At 35.3% G+C, this 19,525-nt stretch overlaps 4 protein-coding genes across 4 annotated transcripts; 2 read left to right on the top strand and 2 right to left on the bottom strand.

Moving 5' to 3' along the window:
* Window positions 1-382: 382 nt before the first annotated feature.
* RO3G_14445 (uncharacterized protein) lies at window positions 383-1,450 on the top strand (the record flags this gene model as incomplete). The annotated part of the gene is made up of 5 exons (XM_067669029.1): window positions 383-673; window positions 717-1,012; window positions 1,061-1,220; window positions 1,265-1,350; window positions 1,396-1,450. 5 exons carry the CDS (start codon window positions 383-385, stop codon window positions 1,448-1,450), a joined length of 888 nt encoding a protein of 295 aa, XP_067525130.1.
* Window positions 1,451-2,940: 1,490 nt separating this feature from the next.
* Window positions 2,941-5,321, top strand: RO3G_14444 (uncharacterized protein; the record flags this gene model as incomplete). Its single annotated transcript, XM_067669028.1, has 8 exons — window positions 2,941-2,971; window positions 3,022-3,074; window positions 3,142-3,202; window positions 3,254-3,504; window positions 3,561-4,055; window positions 4,102-4,638; window positions 4,682-4,850; window positions 4,903-5,321. 8 exons carry the CDS (start codon window positions 2,941-2,943, stop codon window positions 5,319-5,321), a joined length of 2,016 nt encoding a protein of 671 aa, XP_067525129.1.
* Window positions 5,322-5,837: 516 nt separating this feature from the next.
* On the bottom strand, window positions 5,838-7,982 carry RO3G_14443 (uncharacterized protein; the record flags this gene model as incomplete). The annotated part of the gene is made up of 4 exons (XM_067669027.1): window positions 5,838-6,289; window positions 6,353-7,095; window positions 7,164-7,200; window positions 7,277-7,982. The coding sequence occupies 4 exons, from the start codon at window positions 7,980-7,982 to the stop codon at window positions 5,838-5,840; spliced, it is 1,938 nt and encodes a 645-aa protein (XP_067525128.1).
* Window positions 7,983-8,281: 299 nt separating this feature from the next.
* On the bottom strand, window positions 8,282-10,933 carry RO3G_14442 (aconitate hydratase; the record flags this gene model as incomplete). The annotated part of the gene is made up of 5 exons (XM_067669026.1): window positions 8,282-8,641; window positions 8,719-10,115; window positions 10,168-10,464; window positions 10,603-10,852; window positions 10,907-10,933. 5 exons carry the CDS (start codon window positions 10,931-10,933, stop codon window positions 8,282-8,284), a joined length of 2,331 nt encoding a protein of 776 aa, XP_067525127.1.
* Between the last annotated feature and the right edge of the window lie 8,592 nt (window positions 10,934-19,525).

The raw sequence follows: 19,525 nt of genomic DNA, 5'->3' as shown, positions 1-19,525 counted from the left end.
ACGTAGCTGCTCTTTCTTTTTTTCATTTACACATTCTCCTACATTTTTATGCTGTCAATTCATCATACCTCATTCGAATCGTAAGAGAATAGGATGTGGTCTATGATTGTTCTGAAAGAAAAGCAAAAGAACAGTCAATGGTGATATAAATCAAGTTTCTTATTTTTAGGCAATACATCCATAGAAGCGATTGTCTTGAACCTCTGTCTTATATTTCCTTCTTTTCTGATACTTTATAAATTGACTTTAATAAATATAGCATTGAAAGAATAGGAGTTGAACAATGATAAATGTCAATCTGAAAAAAAGTCCGAAGATTTAATTCTACTGCGAAACTGCATAAGTTTTTTTTTTTTCTCTCTTTTTTCTTTTTCTTTACATCATGAATAACCGTCAAAGAATTGATGCCGAACAGACCTTGTATAGAACACAGCAAAGAGTTAAAAAACCTGATGTTTATAGAAATAATATAAAGAAAGCGAAAAGGATAAGACATGAATTACTAGCACAAGAAGAGGATGAGATGGAGGATGATTTTGTAATGCAGATAGCATCAGATAGTGTAAATGCAGCCAGCTATTTGATTGGACTTAATGATACAACTGTTCCTGTTTGTTTTATTCATCAAATCTACAGTATCTTGCCTAATCCTACCTTGATTGATAAAGAATTAGTAAGATGATGATCCTTTTAGTTCTCATGCTTATTTTTATTAGCAAGAAGCAATAGAAAAAGGAGAATGGAGAAAATTCCATGTGATTGGCTCGGTAGAGGATGAATATGTGATCATCAAGACTGAAGATTATCTTAAAATGATGGATGAAATCAAGCAGGAGGAGAACAATAAGACTGTATTTGGTAACCTTGTGTTCCTAGCGAGTTCTTTATTTTTCTTTTCTGACATTCAAGTAGATATATTTATCCGTTTAATAAAAGATAAAAGATATTACAGTCAAGTAACGATATCAGCAAAGGATTTAAATAGTTTTGGTATAAATGATGCCGATATAAAGTAAGAGCGATTGATATCATGGTGAATGGCACTTACTTTTCTTTATAGACAATTAGTGATGAATGGATTTTTATTACCTCATCTACAAGTTGGTCTATATTGGTTTTCGTTCAGAAAACAAGGTCATTTTATGACAAATATATCCAATGGACGAAGTGAGATCACAAGGATATTAAAAAAGAGAGCAACAAAAGATATTATGGAGAGTGTAAGTTGATGGATTATAAAATTTATTATTGACATGTAAAATAGTTGTTGAAATCAAAAAGATTACATAAAACTAGGTTAAATATGGAATTCTTGCTACATGATTTAGTAGGCAGTGGAAGAGTAGAAAGGTATATATACACGCATATAAATCAAAACTAAAAGTCTATGCTTAGATATTCTATTGGCAGTACGGGTAATGTCATCAAGTTGACCAATAAAGGATTATAATTCATTCCTCAACTGGCTTTGTTTACCCCACACGAACGCATCATTTCTCTTTTTTACTACTTTACAAAATGACACTGCTGTGTTGGATTCATTGGATGCAGCAATCAGTCTTGTCTGATTTGGATTGGCTCTTATGCTCCTAAGATAACTGTGCGTTAAATAATACGCTGGACACTCTTTGCTTTCCGTCGTGCATGCTTCTTTCCAGTGTAAATGAATCGTTGTCGGTTTTGGTTTTGGTGGTGAGCTGATTACTTTTACGGATTGAGAAGGGACTGCATTATTTCTTGATATTAAATTAAATATCGCCTTTTTAAATGACGATTTATTCTTTTCGTTAGTGTTGTGTTGATTAAATAAGAATAAACGCATAGTTAAATTGTTCTTGTTGTAAAGAAAAAGAAAAAAAAGAGTTTTCATCCTTTTTATACCTTTTTTTTTTTTTTTTTTTTTTTTTTTATACAATTTTATTTTTTTTTAAATCTTATTTTCTTATTTCATTATTTCTATTTTTTACTAGTACTTCTTCTTTTTACATTAACTTCTTTTGGCCTATCTTCTTTTTTTTTTTTTTTTTTTTTTTTTTTTGAGCCTTGCTTATTTCTTTCTTTTCTTGTTGATTCATTCATTCTTTTCAAAAGGAGAGGTAAGGAGAGTTTAAGGAAAAATGGCCTCGTTTTTCCCTTTTAAATTAAAAAAGAAACATGCACATAAGCAACTATTTATAAAGATCATATAAATTGGCTACTGTTATCCCCTTGTTTAATAAACAGTCTCCCTGTATTCATTGCCATTGAAAAAAGCCAATTGGTTCAAGATCTCTCTTTTCTTTTAGAATGTAATTAAGCCAATGTTGTGTATTGTACAGTTTTACGACATTTTACTAAAAAACCAAATAATAAAATCGTACAAGATGATAAATGCATAAAATATAGCGCTAAGTTGTCAAACCTTTCTTTTATCCCTCCTTAATATCATATAAAGCAAAGGGAGAGTTGTTTCGCCTTTAAATAAAGTTCTATTACTTTTTAATATAAAGTTGAGGATTTGTGAGTTAAAAAAAGGAGGGAAATCGATCGAGTAGATTCTTTCAGCTGCAGCGAACAATTTATTGATTGAAAGAAGAAGTAGAAAAAAAAATTGCTAGATTAAGCATAGACCTATATCAATTGACTTGCTGTTTTATGATTGAACCTTATGTAATCAAGTGTTGCTTTATTATCAGTCTATACACTCATCATCCCCTTATAACTTTCTTTACGCCCTTCCTTTCCTCTCTCTCTCACTCTATCGAATTCATACATACATCATCTATATCATATTCCTGCGACACTACTTGTAATGATCAGAATGCTAAAACACAAACGCTATGGCATATTCTTTATATTTGCTTTTATCCACATTAAATTAAAAAAAGCATTTGAAATCCAGTTCATAAAGCAGGATTCAGCCAATCATCACCGACAAACGCATTTCTTTTTTTCCTTTGAATGGGTCGACTTCGAAAAAGATATATCATTCGTAAGATTCTACAGGCAGAAAAAGAAAAAGAAAATAACAATCATGTCTAGCCTTAATTGCATTATGCTGTAGTTGTTTAGCTACTAGCACCTTAGTTAATCAAGTAAAGAAAAAGACAATGTCAATTGCGCATAAAAGTATAAATTGACTCGCTCTTTTTTTTTGTATAGGAAGTCATAACATCCATTGAAAAAAGTAACAATGTTCAATCAGCCTCATCTGAACTGAATGGTACAACCAAAGCAGCAATGATTTTTTTTTGTTTATAACAATGTTCTTTAGGACAACAGCTCTATGCAATGGCTTTAGACCGCTTGAAAGAGCTTGAAAAGCGTCATCGTCAAATACATTCTTTTAATAAACCCAAAGGCTTTTTTCAAGATCTGCTGTTGATATGGAAGCAAACGACAGATGTGACAACACCTAATGAAGACGTTTTAAACGAATACCAAGAAGCCACTTTACTCTTGAAGGAATCCGCAGCCACTTTTGAAAACAACGACGCTCTTTTGTTACTAGCCGAGCTCAACCTGGTAAGACGAAAGCGCAAGGATACGTTTCTGAAAAAGAAATTGATCGTTTTCTGTAGTTTTCAAAGTATGCACACCCAAGGAATTATCAGCAAGCCTTCATGTATTATAATGAATTAGCCTCCAAGGGCAACTCGACAGCTCAACACATGCTCGGATTCATGTATGCCTCGGGTTTGGGTGTCGAAAGGGATCAAGCCAAGGCATCCATCTATTATACATTTGCGGCACACAGCGGAGACACGATGGCAGAGATGACGTTGGGCTATAGACACTTGTACGGCATTCATGCTGAAGAAAGTTGTGAAGATGCGCTTTATTATTATAGAAATGTAGCCGAGAAGGCTGTTCGATACTACCACTCTGGACCACCCAACGGACGTACCTTGCCGTTGTCCAAAGTGCGCCTGTCAGATGAACACGGTGGCGTGTATGGGTATGGAGCGAGTAAGACGGTAGATAAGAAGAGTCATCTGAGATCAGAGGCGAATATAAGAGAATTATTACAGTATTGGAAATACCTTGGTGAAAGTGAAGGTGACAGGGATGCACAGGTAAAGGTGAGATATTAGAAAGAAGGGAGTATTGACCGGTCTATAGTTGAGATTAGGTCAGGTTTATTATTCAGGCACGCGTGATATCAAAAAGGATTATAAAGAAGCCATCCGTTACTTTTCCCAGATTGTGGAAAAAGGGCTTGCTACTCCCAGAGATAAACTAAAGAAAAAGGAAATGAAACAGATTGGTCAAGCAGCGGGCTATTTGGGGTTGATGTATTGGCGTGGTGAGGGAGTAAAGGCAGATCCGCAAGCGGCCTATCAGTGGTTCCTCGAAGGTTATGCGTTCGACGACCCTATATCTCAAAATGCGCTTGGATTGATGTACAAGAATGGGATTGTGGTAGAAGAAAATCAGCGTGCGGCTCTTCATCATTTTAAACTGGCAGCGGACCAAGAGTATCCTGAGGCAGAGATCAACCTGGCTCTTGAATACGTTCAGGATGATCTGACGCTTCCGGTGGCGATCGAGAAGCTGAATAAAGCAGCAGAGTCAAAACACTTGCTCGCCTATTGGTATCTTGGTCAGCTGAATGATCAAGGGTATATCCCAACGCGTTCTTGCCGTGTTTCTGTTCATGTAAGTTTCTCTTTTAAGCACACAGAAAAGTAACAATCGATAGTATTACAAAGCCATTTCTGAAGCAGGTGATTGGCTCTATCCAACGGTAGAACAAGCCTACAGTGCATATAAAAACGGTGATGAAGAAACTGCTTTGCTCTACTATAGAATGGCTGCAGAAAGAGGTTATGAAATTGCACAATCCAATGTTGCCTATTTATTAGATCCTGGTAAATAACGATTTCACTGACTCAAAGCTTGATCAACTCAATTTGACGATAGATAAAAGACTGTGGGATTTTATGCCCTTGTTGACAAAAGAAAAGAAAGTGAGAGATGAAAATGCGGAAAAGAACGCGTTCCTTTATTGGTCAAGGTCCGCTCATCAAAACAATGTGGATGCGCGTGTCAAGATGTGCGATTATTACTACAAGGGGATTGGAACCAAAGTAAATTATGAAAAGGCGGCAGCTTGTTATCGTAATGCGGCTGAAGATTATCGTTCACCATTGGCCTATTGGAATTTAGGATGGATGTATGAAAATGGTGTGGGTGTGCAAAAGGATCTGCCTTTGGCAAAGAAAGCTTATGATTTAGCTCTGGAATATGATGCAGATGCCTATTTACCTATTAAACTCTCTTTGCTATCTTGGTGGAAAAATTGGTGGTTACTTGGTTTAAAAGGAGATGCAGAGCTTTAACAGTAAAATAAAAAAAAAGGAACCAAGTACTAGTACAATTCATAACCACCTTTGACACATTCAAACCCTTTTGAGGATGAAATAGGTATTAAATATCCCCTTGATTGTAATCAAACCTTTTTTTTTTTTTTTTTTTTTTTTTTGGAAGGAAATTGAATGCATTTTGTATTTCTATAATCCACATTCACATGCCACTGGATAAGTGGCTAATCCCTTGGCAAGTTATTGGCAGCAAGAGCCACATTGTCCTTGCTTCTTTAGCTTTCTTATCACTGACCACAGTCCTTCTGCTGCTTAAAAACTCTTTACGCTTACACATCTTTTCGTTACTTTTACAGCTAGGTTTATGGGATGCACAACATGATCAAGAGTGATACACACATTTTTGGTAAATGTCAACCATCTTTTGGTGTTTTATTTCATATTTTATGTATAAAAAATAAGAATGTATTTATTATAAATAATAATTAAATAGAATAAAATGCTACAGGTGAGTGAAATGCACTAATAATGGTTTTATGATGGAGCTGCAATCATGTCCAATACATTTTCTTCAGCCACATAATTTAAGTTTACTAGGTCCTTTAATGAAGGTTCAATCTCTTTCTCTCTTTCTTCTTTTTCTGCCATCATTTTGTTTTTCTTTGAGCGTATCAGCTCAAGAGCATACATGGCCTTTGCAGTGTCATCTTGATGGACTGCTTCGAATAGTAATTGGTTCAAAGTATTCTCTTTATCAGCAAAGGCATGATCTACATATTTAGCCTGGATGTAGGTCAATCTTTCTTCACGGTTACTGGTAATAGATGAGGGTTGTGTGAGACGAGGGTCCCATATGGCATTTGCTTGAGCATTGCCCATACATTTTAGATACTGAATGATCTCTGATGTATAGCAAGCACTGTCTAGTTTTAATGATCTTACTTTGGATATATGAGTACCAAGGCTTCGATGGATGCCTGAACATTCTACATGTACAAAATGAGTAAAAGGGAAAAAGTAATTCTATTTTTTTTCTCTCTCTCTTTTACCAATACATAACAGGATACCCAAATTAAGGGAACACCAATCAGGATCCTTTGCTCCACAATCAGCACAAAAATGGTTTGATGGATCTAGCCTAAGTGTATCTAATAACTCTTTAATGGCAGCTATATCAAATTGTGCATAAAAACTTTCATTGGATGGCTTGGTCGTTATATTGTTTTGGTCGTGATTGGATGAAGAAGGGGGCTTTGTATAGTTTCCAAAATGAAATCCAGACCATCTCGATCGAAGACTTGTTCCTGTTGGCAAACAAGGCACATCCAGTGACTTATCACTGCTATCATTACTTTCAGCACTTGGCTGTTTATCAGCCGCAACCGATTTGAGCACTACACTCAAGGAACGGATGTGTCGACTGGATCGTTTTTTCTTGTTGTTTGTGAGGGTGGATGATGTCATTGTTGTCGTCTGTGTTTTTGGGATGGGTGTAGAAGTAGAAGGAGAGATGATAAAGGGCTTCAAGTTGGCATAGCTACTTGTTCCGTTGAGGACACTTTCTATTGAATTTTGTATAGTCGACATCCAGTATTCTGCCTCTTCTTGTGAAGTGGCTTGGTATATTCTTCGCATCAGGGGTGTGATTACTTCAAAGCAAAAACGACGTTCTGAATTCCTTGCTTCACGAACAGTAGCAAATCGTAGGTTGATGGGTCCATTGTGAGGCTCGAGTTGTTTCTTCCAGTTGGTGTATTCATATAATTGGCCACCACTCAAAACACACCAATACCTAACGTTTTTTTGTAAAAATTAGTATTCATCAATCCAGTGGGAAGAAAAGAGGGGGGTTCTTTTAACTTGTGCCATGTTTGTGTAGAAGACTTTACATCAAATCCTGAACTCTTTGATGGTTTTGATGTAGCAAATAGGAAACCTTCCTTCTTGCGACCCAAAAAGTGAATTGTATCTACCTTGTGTCTGCTCCAAATCTCGTATGCCCTTAAACTTATCCTCACTGACACTTGGATCAATTTCTGCAGATAGGACAGAAGAAGAAGAAGTACAAGAGGATCTCGTATCAGGAAGACTTGGGCGTCTTTTTCTATCCGGATTTTCCTGGGTGATCATGCTCTCTAGTTCTTTTCGTTTGTTGGCTCGTTCTGTCATCTTTATTGAATATTTAAGTGAATTTTCTGATAACAAGGCAACAAGCAAGTCAAGACCAGGTTTAGCTGAGGCGACATTGTGTGCAGTGGACTCAAAGTAATTGAGTTCTCGGACAATGTGATTTGTAATGTGCAAAAGAATGTCATGTTCCTTTCGACCTCCGTGCAAGTCTATCAAGAATCCCAGATAATCAAAACGTGCGAGATCAAACTTCAGTTTCCGAGTCAGCTGCTTTTCTTCGTTCTGTGTTCGTTTCAGATACTTTGCCAAGACTGCGTAGTAATCTTTGCTTTCTTCTTCAAACTGACGTCTTTTTAATTCCGCAGCTTTGATATCTTGCTCATACAAGTTCTTCATAGGTTCCAGTAACTGAAAGGATAACGAGTGATCCAATCTGCGTCGTTCCTCGATGATCTTGGACCATGCATCGTTCAAATAGTGACTCATCAGAGGTTCGACACATTCAACTTCTCTTAGGGTTTCCATTAATTCTTCATCCGCTTTTGTCATTTGCTTTCTAGCCTCTAAAGAGACACTCACTGCTTTTATGATTCGTTTTAATCGTGTTTTTAATGTTGCAGTACGACTTTCGAGATCATTGATTGTTGCTCTAAATAACGGACCATCTTCCAAGCATTCAATGTTGGATAAAGAGTCGATTTCTTGCTTTGACTCCATATTTATTTGATTATAAAAAGAAAGAAAAAAAAGTAAAATAAAAAAATAAAATTTTAATCTTTTTTTCTACTCTCATGCGGATATTCGCCATTTATAGTAATAGTTGAAGGTAACAATTATTATTTATTTATTCACACATGGTTAATACTTTTAATGAGATTCAACGCACTTCCTTTCTTGAACCAGCCAATCTGATCTTGACTCATTGTATGTTTGGCATCAATTGTAATCTTACTTCCATCAGGTTTTGTCACAATTAATTGCACTGGTTTACCAGGCGCAATGTTCTTTACACCCACAGTTTCAATCACATCCCCACCAGAGATCTTTTCATAATCATTTTCATTCACAAAAGTCAGTGGCAAAACACCTTGCTTTTTCAAATTGGTTTCATGAATACGAGCAAATGATCTCGAGATAATAAGTGGACAGCCCAAATAACGGACTTGTAAAGCGGCATGTTCACGAGCAGATCCTTCACCATAGTTGTGCTAAACAAAAAAAAAAAAAAAAAAAAAAATGGGTCATTCAATTCTCTCTGCTCTATTTTGTTTATAGAAAAACTTACATCGGCAATCACCATCCAGTCAATATTCTGACTTTTGTAACTCTTGGCAACTTCAGGAATGGTATCTTCTTTATTGGTGGTGATATCCAAGACTGAATTCACTTTTCCAGTATCAGCATTTAATGCACCAATCAAGGTATTTTCTGAAATGTTTTGCAAGTGTCCCTTGTATTTTAACCAAGGTCCAGCCGCTGAGATGTGATCGGTAGTACACTTGCCCTTGACCTTTACCAAGACGCGGATATCTTTGAATTCATCACCATGCCAAGGTTCGAATGCTTCCAAAGCTTGTAAACGGTTGGATTGAGGATCAATATTGATTTGTACAGAGGCGTCAGGTGTAGGGGTAGGGGCAGGAGGTTCATAGGTATCACGACCCGCCTCAAATCCTTCGCGAGGAAGATCATCACCTGTAGGAGGATTGAACCTGAATTCGTGTCCGTTCTTGTCCAACAAGACATCTGTCATCGGATTGAAAGAGAGACTGCCAGCGAATGCCATGGCAGTCACAATCTCAGGGGCCGCTAAAAAGTTCATTGTCTGGGGATTGCCATCGTTTCGACTGCGAAAGTTACGGTTGAAGGAGGTCAAAATCGCGTTTTCTTCTCCCTTCTTTTCCGAACGCTTCCACTGTCCAATACAGGGACCACAGGCATTTGCCAACACTTGTCCGCCAGCCTCTTCAAATACCTCTTGCTGACCGTCGCGTTCGATGGTGGCACGGATCTGTTCAGAACCGGGTGTGACCAAGAAGGGTGTCTTTAAAGAGACACCGGCAGTAGAAGCTTGCTTGACAAGAGAGGCAGCACGTGACATGTCTTGGTATGAAGAGTTGGTACAACTACCGATAAGAGAGGCACTCAGCTCATCTTTCCATCCATTTTGTTGAATAAAGTCTTTGAATTTGCTAAGGGGTGTACTTAAATCAGGTGTAAAGGGACCGTTGATATGAGGTTCGACTTCAGACAAGTTGATTTCAATCAATTGATCATAGTGAGCACCAGCATCAGCACGCAAAAAGTGAGCATTGCTATCAGCAGCTTGGCTCACAGGGGATCTTCCGGTGGCTCTCAAGTAGGCGCTCATGTTGTTTGCATAAGGAAAGACAGAGGTGGTGGCGCCTACTTCAGCACCCATGTTACAAATAGTAGCCATACCAGTACAAGACAGACTTTCTACACCCTCACCAAAGTATTCAATGATGTGACCAGTGCCTCCACGCACAGTGAGTTGACCAGCAAGCTTCAAAATGACGTCTTTAGGACTAGCCCAGGGACCCAAACTACCTGTTAATTTAACACCAATCACATTAGGTGCCTTTAATTCCCAAGGAATATTAGCCATGGCATCCACAGCATCAGCACCTCCCACACCAATAGCAATCATACCCAGACCACCTACATACAACCTTGAATATGTACCCCTTTTTTTTTCAATCTAGAAACTTACCAGCGTTAGGAGTATGGCTATCTGTACCCAACATAAGACCACCAGGGGCAGCATAGTTTTCCAGAACGATTTGATGAATAATACCACTTCCTGGCTTCCAAAATGCAATACCGTACTTTTTGGCACCACTTTCCAAAAAGTCGAAAATTTCCTTGTTGGTAACAATTGATTGAGCTACATCTTTATCAGCTCCTTCATGAGCAGCAATCAAGTGATCACAGTGAACTGAAGTAGGAACGGCTGTTGTAGGCATACCAGATAACATGAATTGAAGAAGTGCCATTTGCGCAGAGGCATCTTTATAAAAAAAAAGGAGATTAGCTCATGTTCCCTGCTGTCCTTCTTTTTTGACAGAATGGTTTACCTTGCATTGCGACACGATCTATTAAAAATGGATTAGAAATACACCGACATTTAGATTTGTTTTTATTTTACCAGGAGACAGCTTTAAATAAGTTTCACCACGAACAGGCACCGTTTCTTCAGGATTAGTCAAGTGAGAATAAACAATCTTTTCAGCCAAGGTCAGTGGACGTTGATCCAGAATGCGTTTGACAAGTTCAAGATTTTTATTCAACTTTGCGTAGGGTGGAGTGATCGATGAACAATCCTTTTCTACTACTGGGTTGTGTTGCGTAGCGAATGTGCGCTTGAGTGCATTTCGGACGATCAATCGGTGAGGCACCTAATACAAAATTGGATTCAATGAAGTGATCTTTCACTATCTTTTGATCCTTACCCGACTTGTTAAATAAGCAGAGATCATATAAAAAGAGTGAGGGGTGATAAAGAGTGAAAAAGAAGAGGAAAAAGGTTTTAGGACAAAGTGTTGACATTTTTATTGTCCAGATGATCTTTTATCTATTACCTGATAAAGAAGGCATCGGAGATAAAATGAAATCTTTTATTTTGATTTGTTATTCCTATTTAAGGTTTTGCTTGACATTTACGTTGATTGGATTCAATAAGATGCCAATCAGCTTGAATATTTAGTAAACTACACAAAAAGCCTTTTCTTCTTCTTTTTCTTAGTTACTCTGCTAACTTTATAGATTTTATCAGCCTAGTTTTAAAGTGAATAAATTCTAAAGCTTCTGCTGCTGTTGGTCTCATTTGTGGATTTATAAACAGTAATGTTTTGAAAAACTTTAACGTTCTGAGTGACAACAACCTATGAAAGGTTGATATTACTTTTATACTACATCAATACAGCATTTACGATTCATACAATTTTTATAAGCCGTGAAGCACATATTTCTTTTGGATGTATTATAACTCGTACCAAGACAAGTTAATAAGAATAGTTCATATATCCAAGAAGATGTTCCCATTATTTTACATATTGTGCCTAGTTGTGATATTCTATCCCTTCTATTCAATATTGCTTTTCTATTGAAAAGTTCAAATATAATATGATTATAGACGTACCTTGTATCATTCTATTGATATAATCCTACCTTTACCCAATGCTTTAATTATTTATAATTGATCCATAAGATATGATACCCAACATTAGAGACCTGTATCATAGCTGATCATTCTCTTATTGATATAGTTGACTATGCCGACTTTTCTTTCTCTCTGTATGTCTATCATGCTTCTCCTTACTTAATCTACTTTACCATGTCTTCTTTATCCAACTTGTTTGTTTCTTTTTTTCAAATACAGCAGATGCGTCTTTGTTTGTTTAGATGGAAATCACGAATGCACACCATACGGTTATTCTGATACATGTGTCTTTCTTTTGCTGTTGTTTTATCTTTCTCGGATTGCAAAACTAGTAATAATGATGACAAAGAAGGCAAATTGCTACAATATTAGCGATGATAGCTGTGACAGTAACTATAGTAGTTTGACTATAAATAAAGAATAAAAATTGGCATTGTTTCTTGCAGCAGCTGGTGGTGATAACTTGAGGGGTAATACAATCAGTCATATTGTATGTATTGTTAATGCCATCCTGCTATTCGAAAATATAGACTGTGATTAAGCCAGTCATATATTCCAATACTGACTGTTATTATGGATTATGATAAAAAGCATGAGATGGTTAAAGATATTTATTGCTGGATTTGTAATTGTCATTCTTTTCCTCGGGTGATCAGTTCTTTCTGTTCGACCACTACGCTCTCTGCTTGATTCTTAAGGATCAAAAGGATCTCTCTTGCCATTTGCTCATAATAATCATTTGATTGTGTGTTTCTATTGTCAGACTTACTAATTCATCATTTATATCGAACGTTACTGTTATGGTAGCGACATTTCATCTAATCATATACCTTTTTGCCTTGTATGTTCATAGCTTCTCACTGGTTATTATTGAATTTAAACCATCATCTCAATTAAATATTTTTTGGGCACTTGAAACCAATTGCAAAGCCTTCAAGTAATGCTTTACATGGCTGGTTTATTGCGCAATTATTGCCTTAATCATCTAAATCCTTCTTTGTCTCTTTAGTTTTATTACATCTCATAATCATATAATCACTTTACATATTTATTAGATATCATCCTTTCATATTTTGATTTATTGAAATATCACAAGTCATGATCAAAGACAAAAGAAAAAGGGCTTATCCATTGCAAACAAAGCATGCTTTATAGTCAAAACATAGACAGAGCTATCTAACACTGACCATATAACATATGTTTGTCTATTGCTTCTTTTTTCTTTCACTATCACACATTTCGCATCATTTAAAAACTCTCTCATTCTCCCTCCTCCCCCTCCTCCTCTTCTTTCCATTCACCAAGTCATCCTCAATCTGTCCTCATAATCACTGTTGTATGAACCATCTTTACTGGCACTTTGTTTGCTTCATGTTTGAATCCATATTTCGTCTCCTATGCAATGACATGATCTCTTTCCTATCCTTGCTATCAATACAAAAGATGTCATATTACATTATATTTGATCCAATAGCCATAACAATGCGTTTACAAGCCTATCATACTGAATATATCATTACTTTTCCTCCACTCTTTAGTTTTGACTCGTGTACTTTCAAAATCCATACAGAATACCTTTTTCTCTTTCTTTTCTTTTTTTGTGAAGCATAACAGCAAATACATTTCACACTACTTTGTATCTTGTAGAAAAGAAAAGAAAGAAAAAAAAAGTCGAATACAGAAAACTATACAAGTAAATCTATAAGAGTCGAGGTTGAAAGATGGAGACAAAGTTCGAAGATGCCTCAACTTTTTTTTTTTTTTTTTTTTTCGACTTTTCTGTCTTGGGAATTCTTCAAGTCTAAAGCAAGTTCCATACTTTGGTTTGGTCAGGGTCATCAAGTCATATACGCTGTTTTCTTTTAGAAAAGCTCTGTTCATTATCCCTTGTAATTAGCTTTTGTTATTAGAAAATAAAAATAAATAAAAAATAAAAAAAAGAATGGATAATATGTCAAGTCAACTCTTTTGTGGGATAAATGATTACACTCAACTAGTATGGAATCATTCTATTAATATCATCTCCATACACAAGTGTCGTACCCGTTGTCATAGTGATACAGTGTAACGATTTAAAAAAGAACACTTGAATCGCCGTTTTGTTCATGGTGCACTCACTTTGGAATCCGTTTCTCTTTTATCCTTTTCTGAATTTGGTCATCTCGTACACAGCCAGCCTACAAAGACTTGATGTACTTGCTTACTTTTCCATATATGTTGATGTCTCTTTATCATTTCCTGAATTGCATCTATAACCATTATACAAAAAGAGAGAGAGAGAGAGCAAGCACATTCTATTCTTTATTTACTTGACATGCAAATAAAAATAAAGCAACCTTTTATTCACTACGACATCTATTTGTTACTTGCCAAGTACTTCATCTATCAATCATCTATGCTTATAAGCCAGCAAGTAGGCGATACATTCCCAAGTTCCTTAAAAGGAAGGTGAAAAGGGGAAAGTCGGTGTAAGTATGGTTACACTATATACCTTATTAGTCTTGCTTACGTGCTTGTCTTTAGCTTCTTTACTCATCCCTCCTCATTCTTCATCATTCCTGCAAACATACTTTTTCATAACCAAATACCTTTAGACACATAAAAAGCAAGAAAAGGAAGTAGTTATACAAAAGAACATCAGCAGTTACTTTTTCATCTCTTGTCATCATCTGAATGCAAACTTGCATCAGAAAAACGAAAGAAGCTTTCTACAAGAAAACAAAAAAAAGGAAAGCAGACAAAGCTTACTATTAATATACTGAGTCCTTAGCATATATACTGACTAAATAACATAAACAAAATAAAAGACTTGGCTCACAACTCATTAGATTCCTTTTGGGAATGTTGACCAAGTATTCTCAACTTTACCACCAGCTTTATTCTTTCTGCTTTTTCTTTTTTCTTTGCTTTGACAATTATATACTACTTGATCTTATGTTTATTTTATTACACAACTTGACTTTTCAATTAAAAGAGTACAGATAGTATTGGAAAAATGCTTAGCAAAACAATTGGTTTAAAAACAAACAAGTAACTTAGAAAAAAAAAGCAAAGATAAAAGAGAAGAGCAATATTTAGAAAGTATTTTTTTAAAAAGTGATTTTTCATTTTTATTGAACATAAAAAAAAAGCTGACATTGTTAGCCATATTTTCAAAAAGAAAATATGTTTCCAGGCACTGCCACGTGGAGGCCATGTCTTTAAGTGCCCTTCGCTTTCGTCTTATCTTTATACTGCAGAGGAAATCGACAACGCTACGGAGACGTGATGGGAGGAGCGGTTCTCCCACCACGAATGAGAGATGAACAAAACGCCAACAGTTTCAAAGAAGAAAATAATTTTGTAATTTGGCTCCTCTTTTTATACTTTTTTTTTAAAAAAAAATTATTTGAAAAAAGGTCACTTCTTAACAGTCAAACCAAAGTCACCTGCAGCAATAGATTCTATTCGTTCCTTTGGTTACATACGAGTACTAATTCAGTAATTTTCTTTTCTTCATTCCTTGTTCAATATTAAATATTACTCCTTATTCTAAATAATCCAACAGCATAGTCCGTATTAATACTCCTTTCTATTTATTTAATATGGCGCTCCTTATAAAAATAAGACAGCTTTTAGACTGATACCTAGAGTCAGGGATCTTATTCGATAAAATTCATCTGAGATGACTTCGGAATATAGATTTTATAGCTTTTTGTGGGCAATATGTGGCAAACAGTTCACTACATTTCACCATATAAAAGACTCATTCTTCAATAAATACAAATATTGAATATTCACCTAGCAACAATAACATAAATTCTATACAAAGTATATTGTCCACTGTTATTAAAATTATTATTTCCTAAAAATAGCTTATCACACTTTATAATAAAAAAGCTTTATAGCTAATGCTTTATATATTTTTAAAATGAGATATTATACTATGGAACTATAACAACAAAACTAAGAATATGAAGTCATATAATCAACAACACAACAGCGATGATCAAGTTCATATGACAATGAATAGGAATGTTTATGATTACTAATGCGTAACAAGGCTTTGCTGCTCAGTTCATATTTTGCATATCCATACAGCCTACTAATATTAAGTACACACAGTCCAAAGTTCAATAGTATACATCGTAATCAAGTATAGCTTTTAATTCGCACCTTCACTATATCGTATGTTTTATTTCTTTACTATTTATTCAGCAGACTGAAAACAACATATAGAAAAGCTCTATGTTATTATTCCTTCGTTAGTGATAGGAAATTTTGGAATTTTAGTCTAGGATATTTCCTTTATTAACAAACACGGAAATCAACCATTCGCAATAACCATAATATAAAAAGAACAGCATGTAATAAAGCAATGGATTCTCTTGCAGTTTGTTCATTTTGAACCCAACAGCGACTCATTCTATTCTTATAGGCCACAAAGTAATGTTTTTTCCGAATTTGTACAGTTTGTGGAACATTAGCAAGAACTCAGTTGCGAACATGTTTAATGTGAAGGAAGGACCTAAGATCCCGTCGCTCATAAACCCCTCTTGTCAAAGCCTTTTATTGCTGAACAGCCTGGTTTCATACTTGTCTAATAATATAGTTCAACTATTTCCAAAAATAAATCGGTTACTAACCAAATGAGCAAACTAGATATACATCAGATGAACCTAGACTTGTCACCAAGCAATAGAATATCAGCAAAAAAGAACAAAATATAGAAAGAACAATGAGGAATGACATGATCACAAAGTATCTCTTGATGCCTATTCATGTTCAATGCCATATAAAAGAATGAGTAGATAAAGGACAAGGTAAGCCTCTTTGTTTTGATATCATCTGGACAAAAGTCGTCATTTTATTCCACTCCTTTTTATTTATTGTACTTGACGTGATCATGCTATGGAAGATAAAAAAACGTTGATTACTTCTAGTAATGATGTGACATATGAAATGCATTTGACTTACATTTCATAAAAGACTGTAGCATCATCTTTATGCAATACTGAATCCTAGGTTATTAGTTCTGGCTCTATAGAACAATATTATGCTTTTCGGAGGCTTTGTGTTTCTAAATCTTTTCATATGCTTCCTTGTCAACTGAGAATGATGACTAGGTCAAAGTAGAATGATCATGTAAAACCCTAGGACTTGTACTCCATTGGTTCTATAGACGAATTGACTAATTTAGTAGGACAACAGGTTTTATCATGTAATTACTTACAGATTATGTTTCAATATTATGACGATGGAGAGTAAGAAAAGACTGAAGATGTCGGTTTCTTTTATATTTTGACTGATGAATGATACAATAAAAGCATGAAGAGTGAGAGAAAGAAGGATTCCCATGGTCAAAAATGTAACAAACAGACGATTTTGCAGGAATTGTCTTTGTTAATTTCTCATCATCGAGTCATGCCAACACAGAGAAAACTTTGATAAGAGCAAAAAATGTATAAAAAGGAACCAGATTCGATATCTTTTTTCTTTCTTTCTTTACTAATTACAACAGCACAGTAGATCAGCATCATAGTAGACCAGCAACACTGAGAGAATTACCAGTTCAGCAGGGGTTCTTCGATTTATTGCTTTATTTGATTCTACCCTTTTTGGAAAAAGAACGTAGAAGGGCACCTATTCGACATGGCCTCCACGTGGCGGTGCCTGGAAACATGTCTTTACTATAAAGGCATGGCTAACAATGTCGACTTTAGTACTTGTACTTTTATATATATCCTATGCAATAAAACCATTCTTTGTCCTTTTTCTTTTCTCTCTCTCTCTCTCCTTATCTCTCTCTCTGTTTCTCATGTTACTTACATTGTTTATTATATTCTTTGGCTTCTTTCATGTCTTCAAACAAGTCCATTAGCTTCATGTACAACGATCATCATCCTTAGTGTACAAAGTAAGAGAGCTGAAATAGTTTTGTATAACACCATACCCTCTTTGTCTTATATCTGCAAGCCAAGACTTTAATACTATCTAAATAATGAGACAAAGTACCATCCACGTACCCATTAAAGCCTGGGAATTGTTATCTTTTACAGATAGTATGATCATAATAGTTGGTCTAAAACGTACTTTGCTATTCTTTCTTGTTTGAGCTTTTATTGCTCATTCACCGTTACTCCATTTTTCATTCATTATTTGTTTATTACTTGTTGTAACAATAATGTTGTCAGCAGAGAGAGAGGGGGGTTCTTGTGAGTGTGTAAAAATAAATAACAATCAATATTCTGTGTTGATGAACAAAAAGTATTCAAACAAACCATAAAAGAAACCTCCTTGACCACTTAGATATATTAGTAAAGTAATAGAATTTGTTGTCAGATTGACTTACATTATATTGTTCATTTCTTCTAGATTGACTCTTCTGCTTAGTTTTTTCCTTCACATGAAGTAGATCTGGACGACATTAGGTCAAGCAATTCCACTTTGCAATACAAAAGTATATATATGACAAGCACTTACGAAGCGAATAGAAATGAAAGAGAGAGAGAGAAAGGGAAAGAGAGAGAAAAAGGAAAGAAGAAAAAAGAGAGAACAAAGAAATAGGGATCGACAACAATGTGCCTTAGTTGATTTCATTGTCCGTCAATGACAGATAAGATCATGTGAATGGTATTGACTTTATCGGATATTCATTTATCCATGACCATACTTGACCTTATTTCCATTTATGGACTTTTTTTTCACTTGCTTGCTTATGAGCTTAGATGATAGCAAGTAACAAATAGATGTCGTAGTGAATAAAAGGTTGCTTTATTTTTATTTGCATGTCAAGTAAATAAAGAATAGAATGTGCTTGCTCTCTCTCTCTCTCTTTTTGTATAATGGTTATAGATGCAATTCAGGAAATGATAAAGAGACATCAACATATATGGAAAAGTAAGCAAGTACATCAAGTCTTTGTAGGCTGGCTGTGTACGAGATGACCAAATTCAGAAAAGGATAAAAGAGAAACGGATTCCAAAGTGAGTGCACCATGAACAAAACGGCGATTCAAGTGTTCTTTTTTAAATCGTTACACTGTATCACTATGACAACGGGTACGACACTTGTGTATGGAGATGATATTAATAGAATGATTCCATACTAGTTGAGTGTAATCATTTATCCCACAAAAGAGTTGACTTGACATATTATCCATTCTTTTTTTTATTTTTTATTTATTTTTATTTTCTAATAACAAAAGCTAATTACAAGGGATAATGAACAGAGCTTTTCTAAAAGAAAACAGCGTATATGACTTGATGACCCTGACCAAACCAAAGTATGGAACTTGCTTTAGACTTGAAGAATTCCCAAGACAGAAAAGTCGAAAAAAAAAAAAAAAAAAAAAGTTGAGGCATCTTCGAACTTTGTCTCCATCTTTCAACCTCGACTCTTATAGATTTACTTGTATAGTTTTCTGTATTCGACTTTTTTTTTCTTTCTTTTCTTTTCTACAAGATACAAAGTAGTGTGAAATGTATTTGCTGTTATGCTTCACAAAAAAAGAAAAGAAAGAGAAAAAGGTATTCTGTATGGATTTTGAAAGTACACGAGTCAAAACTAAAGAGTGGAGGAAAAGTAATGATATATTCAGTATGATAGGCTTGTAAACGCATTGTTATGGCTATTGGATCAAATATAATGTAATATGACATCTTTTGTATTGATAGCAAGGATAGGAAAGAGATCATGTCATTGCATAGGAGACGAAATATGGATTCAAACATGAAGCAAACAAAGTGCCAGTAAAGATGGTTCATACAACAGTGATTATGAGGACAGATTGAGGATGACTTGGTGAATGGAAAGAAGAGGAGGAGGGGGAGGAGGGAGAATGAGAGAGTTTTTAAATGATGCGAAATGTGTGATAGTGAAAGAAAAAAGAAGCAATAGACAAACATATGTTATATGGTCAGTGTTAGAT

This window comes from Rhizopus delemar, genomic scaffold (assembly GCF_000149305.1).
Source record: "Rhizopus delemar RA 99-880 supercont3.14 genomic scaffold, whole genome shotgun sequence".
NCBI classification, from domain to species: Eukaryota; Fungi; Mucoromycota; class Mucoromycetes; order Mucorales; family Rhizopodaceae; genus Rhizopus; species Rhizopus delemar.
The sequence above is the reverse complement of the archived record's forward strand: the minus strand, read 5'-3'. Positions and strand labels throughout refer to the sequence as shown.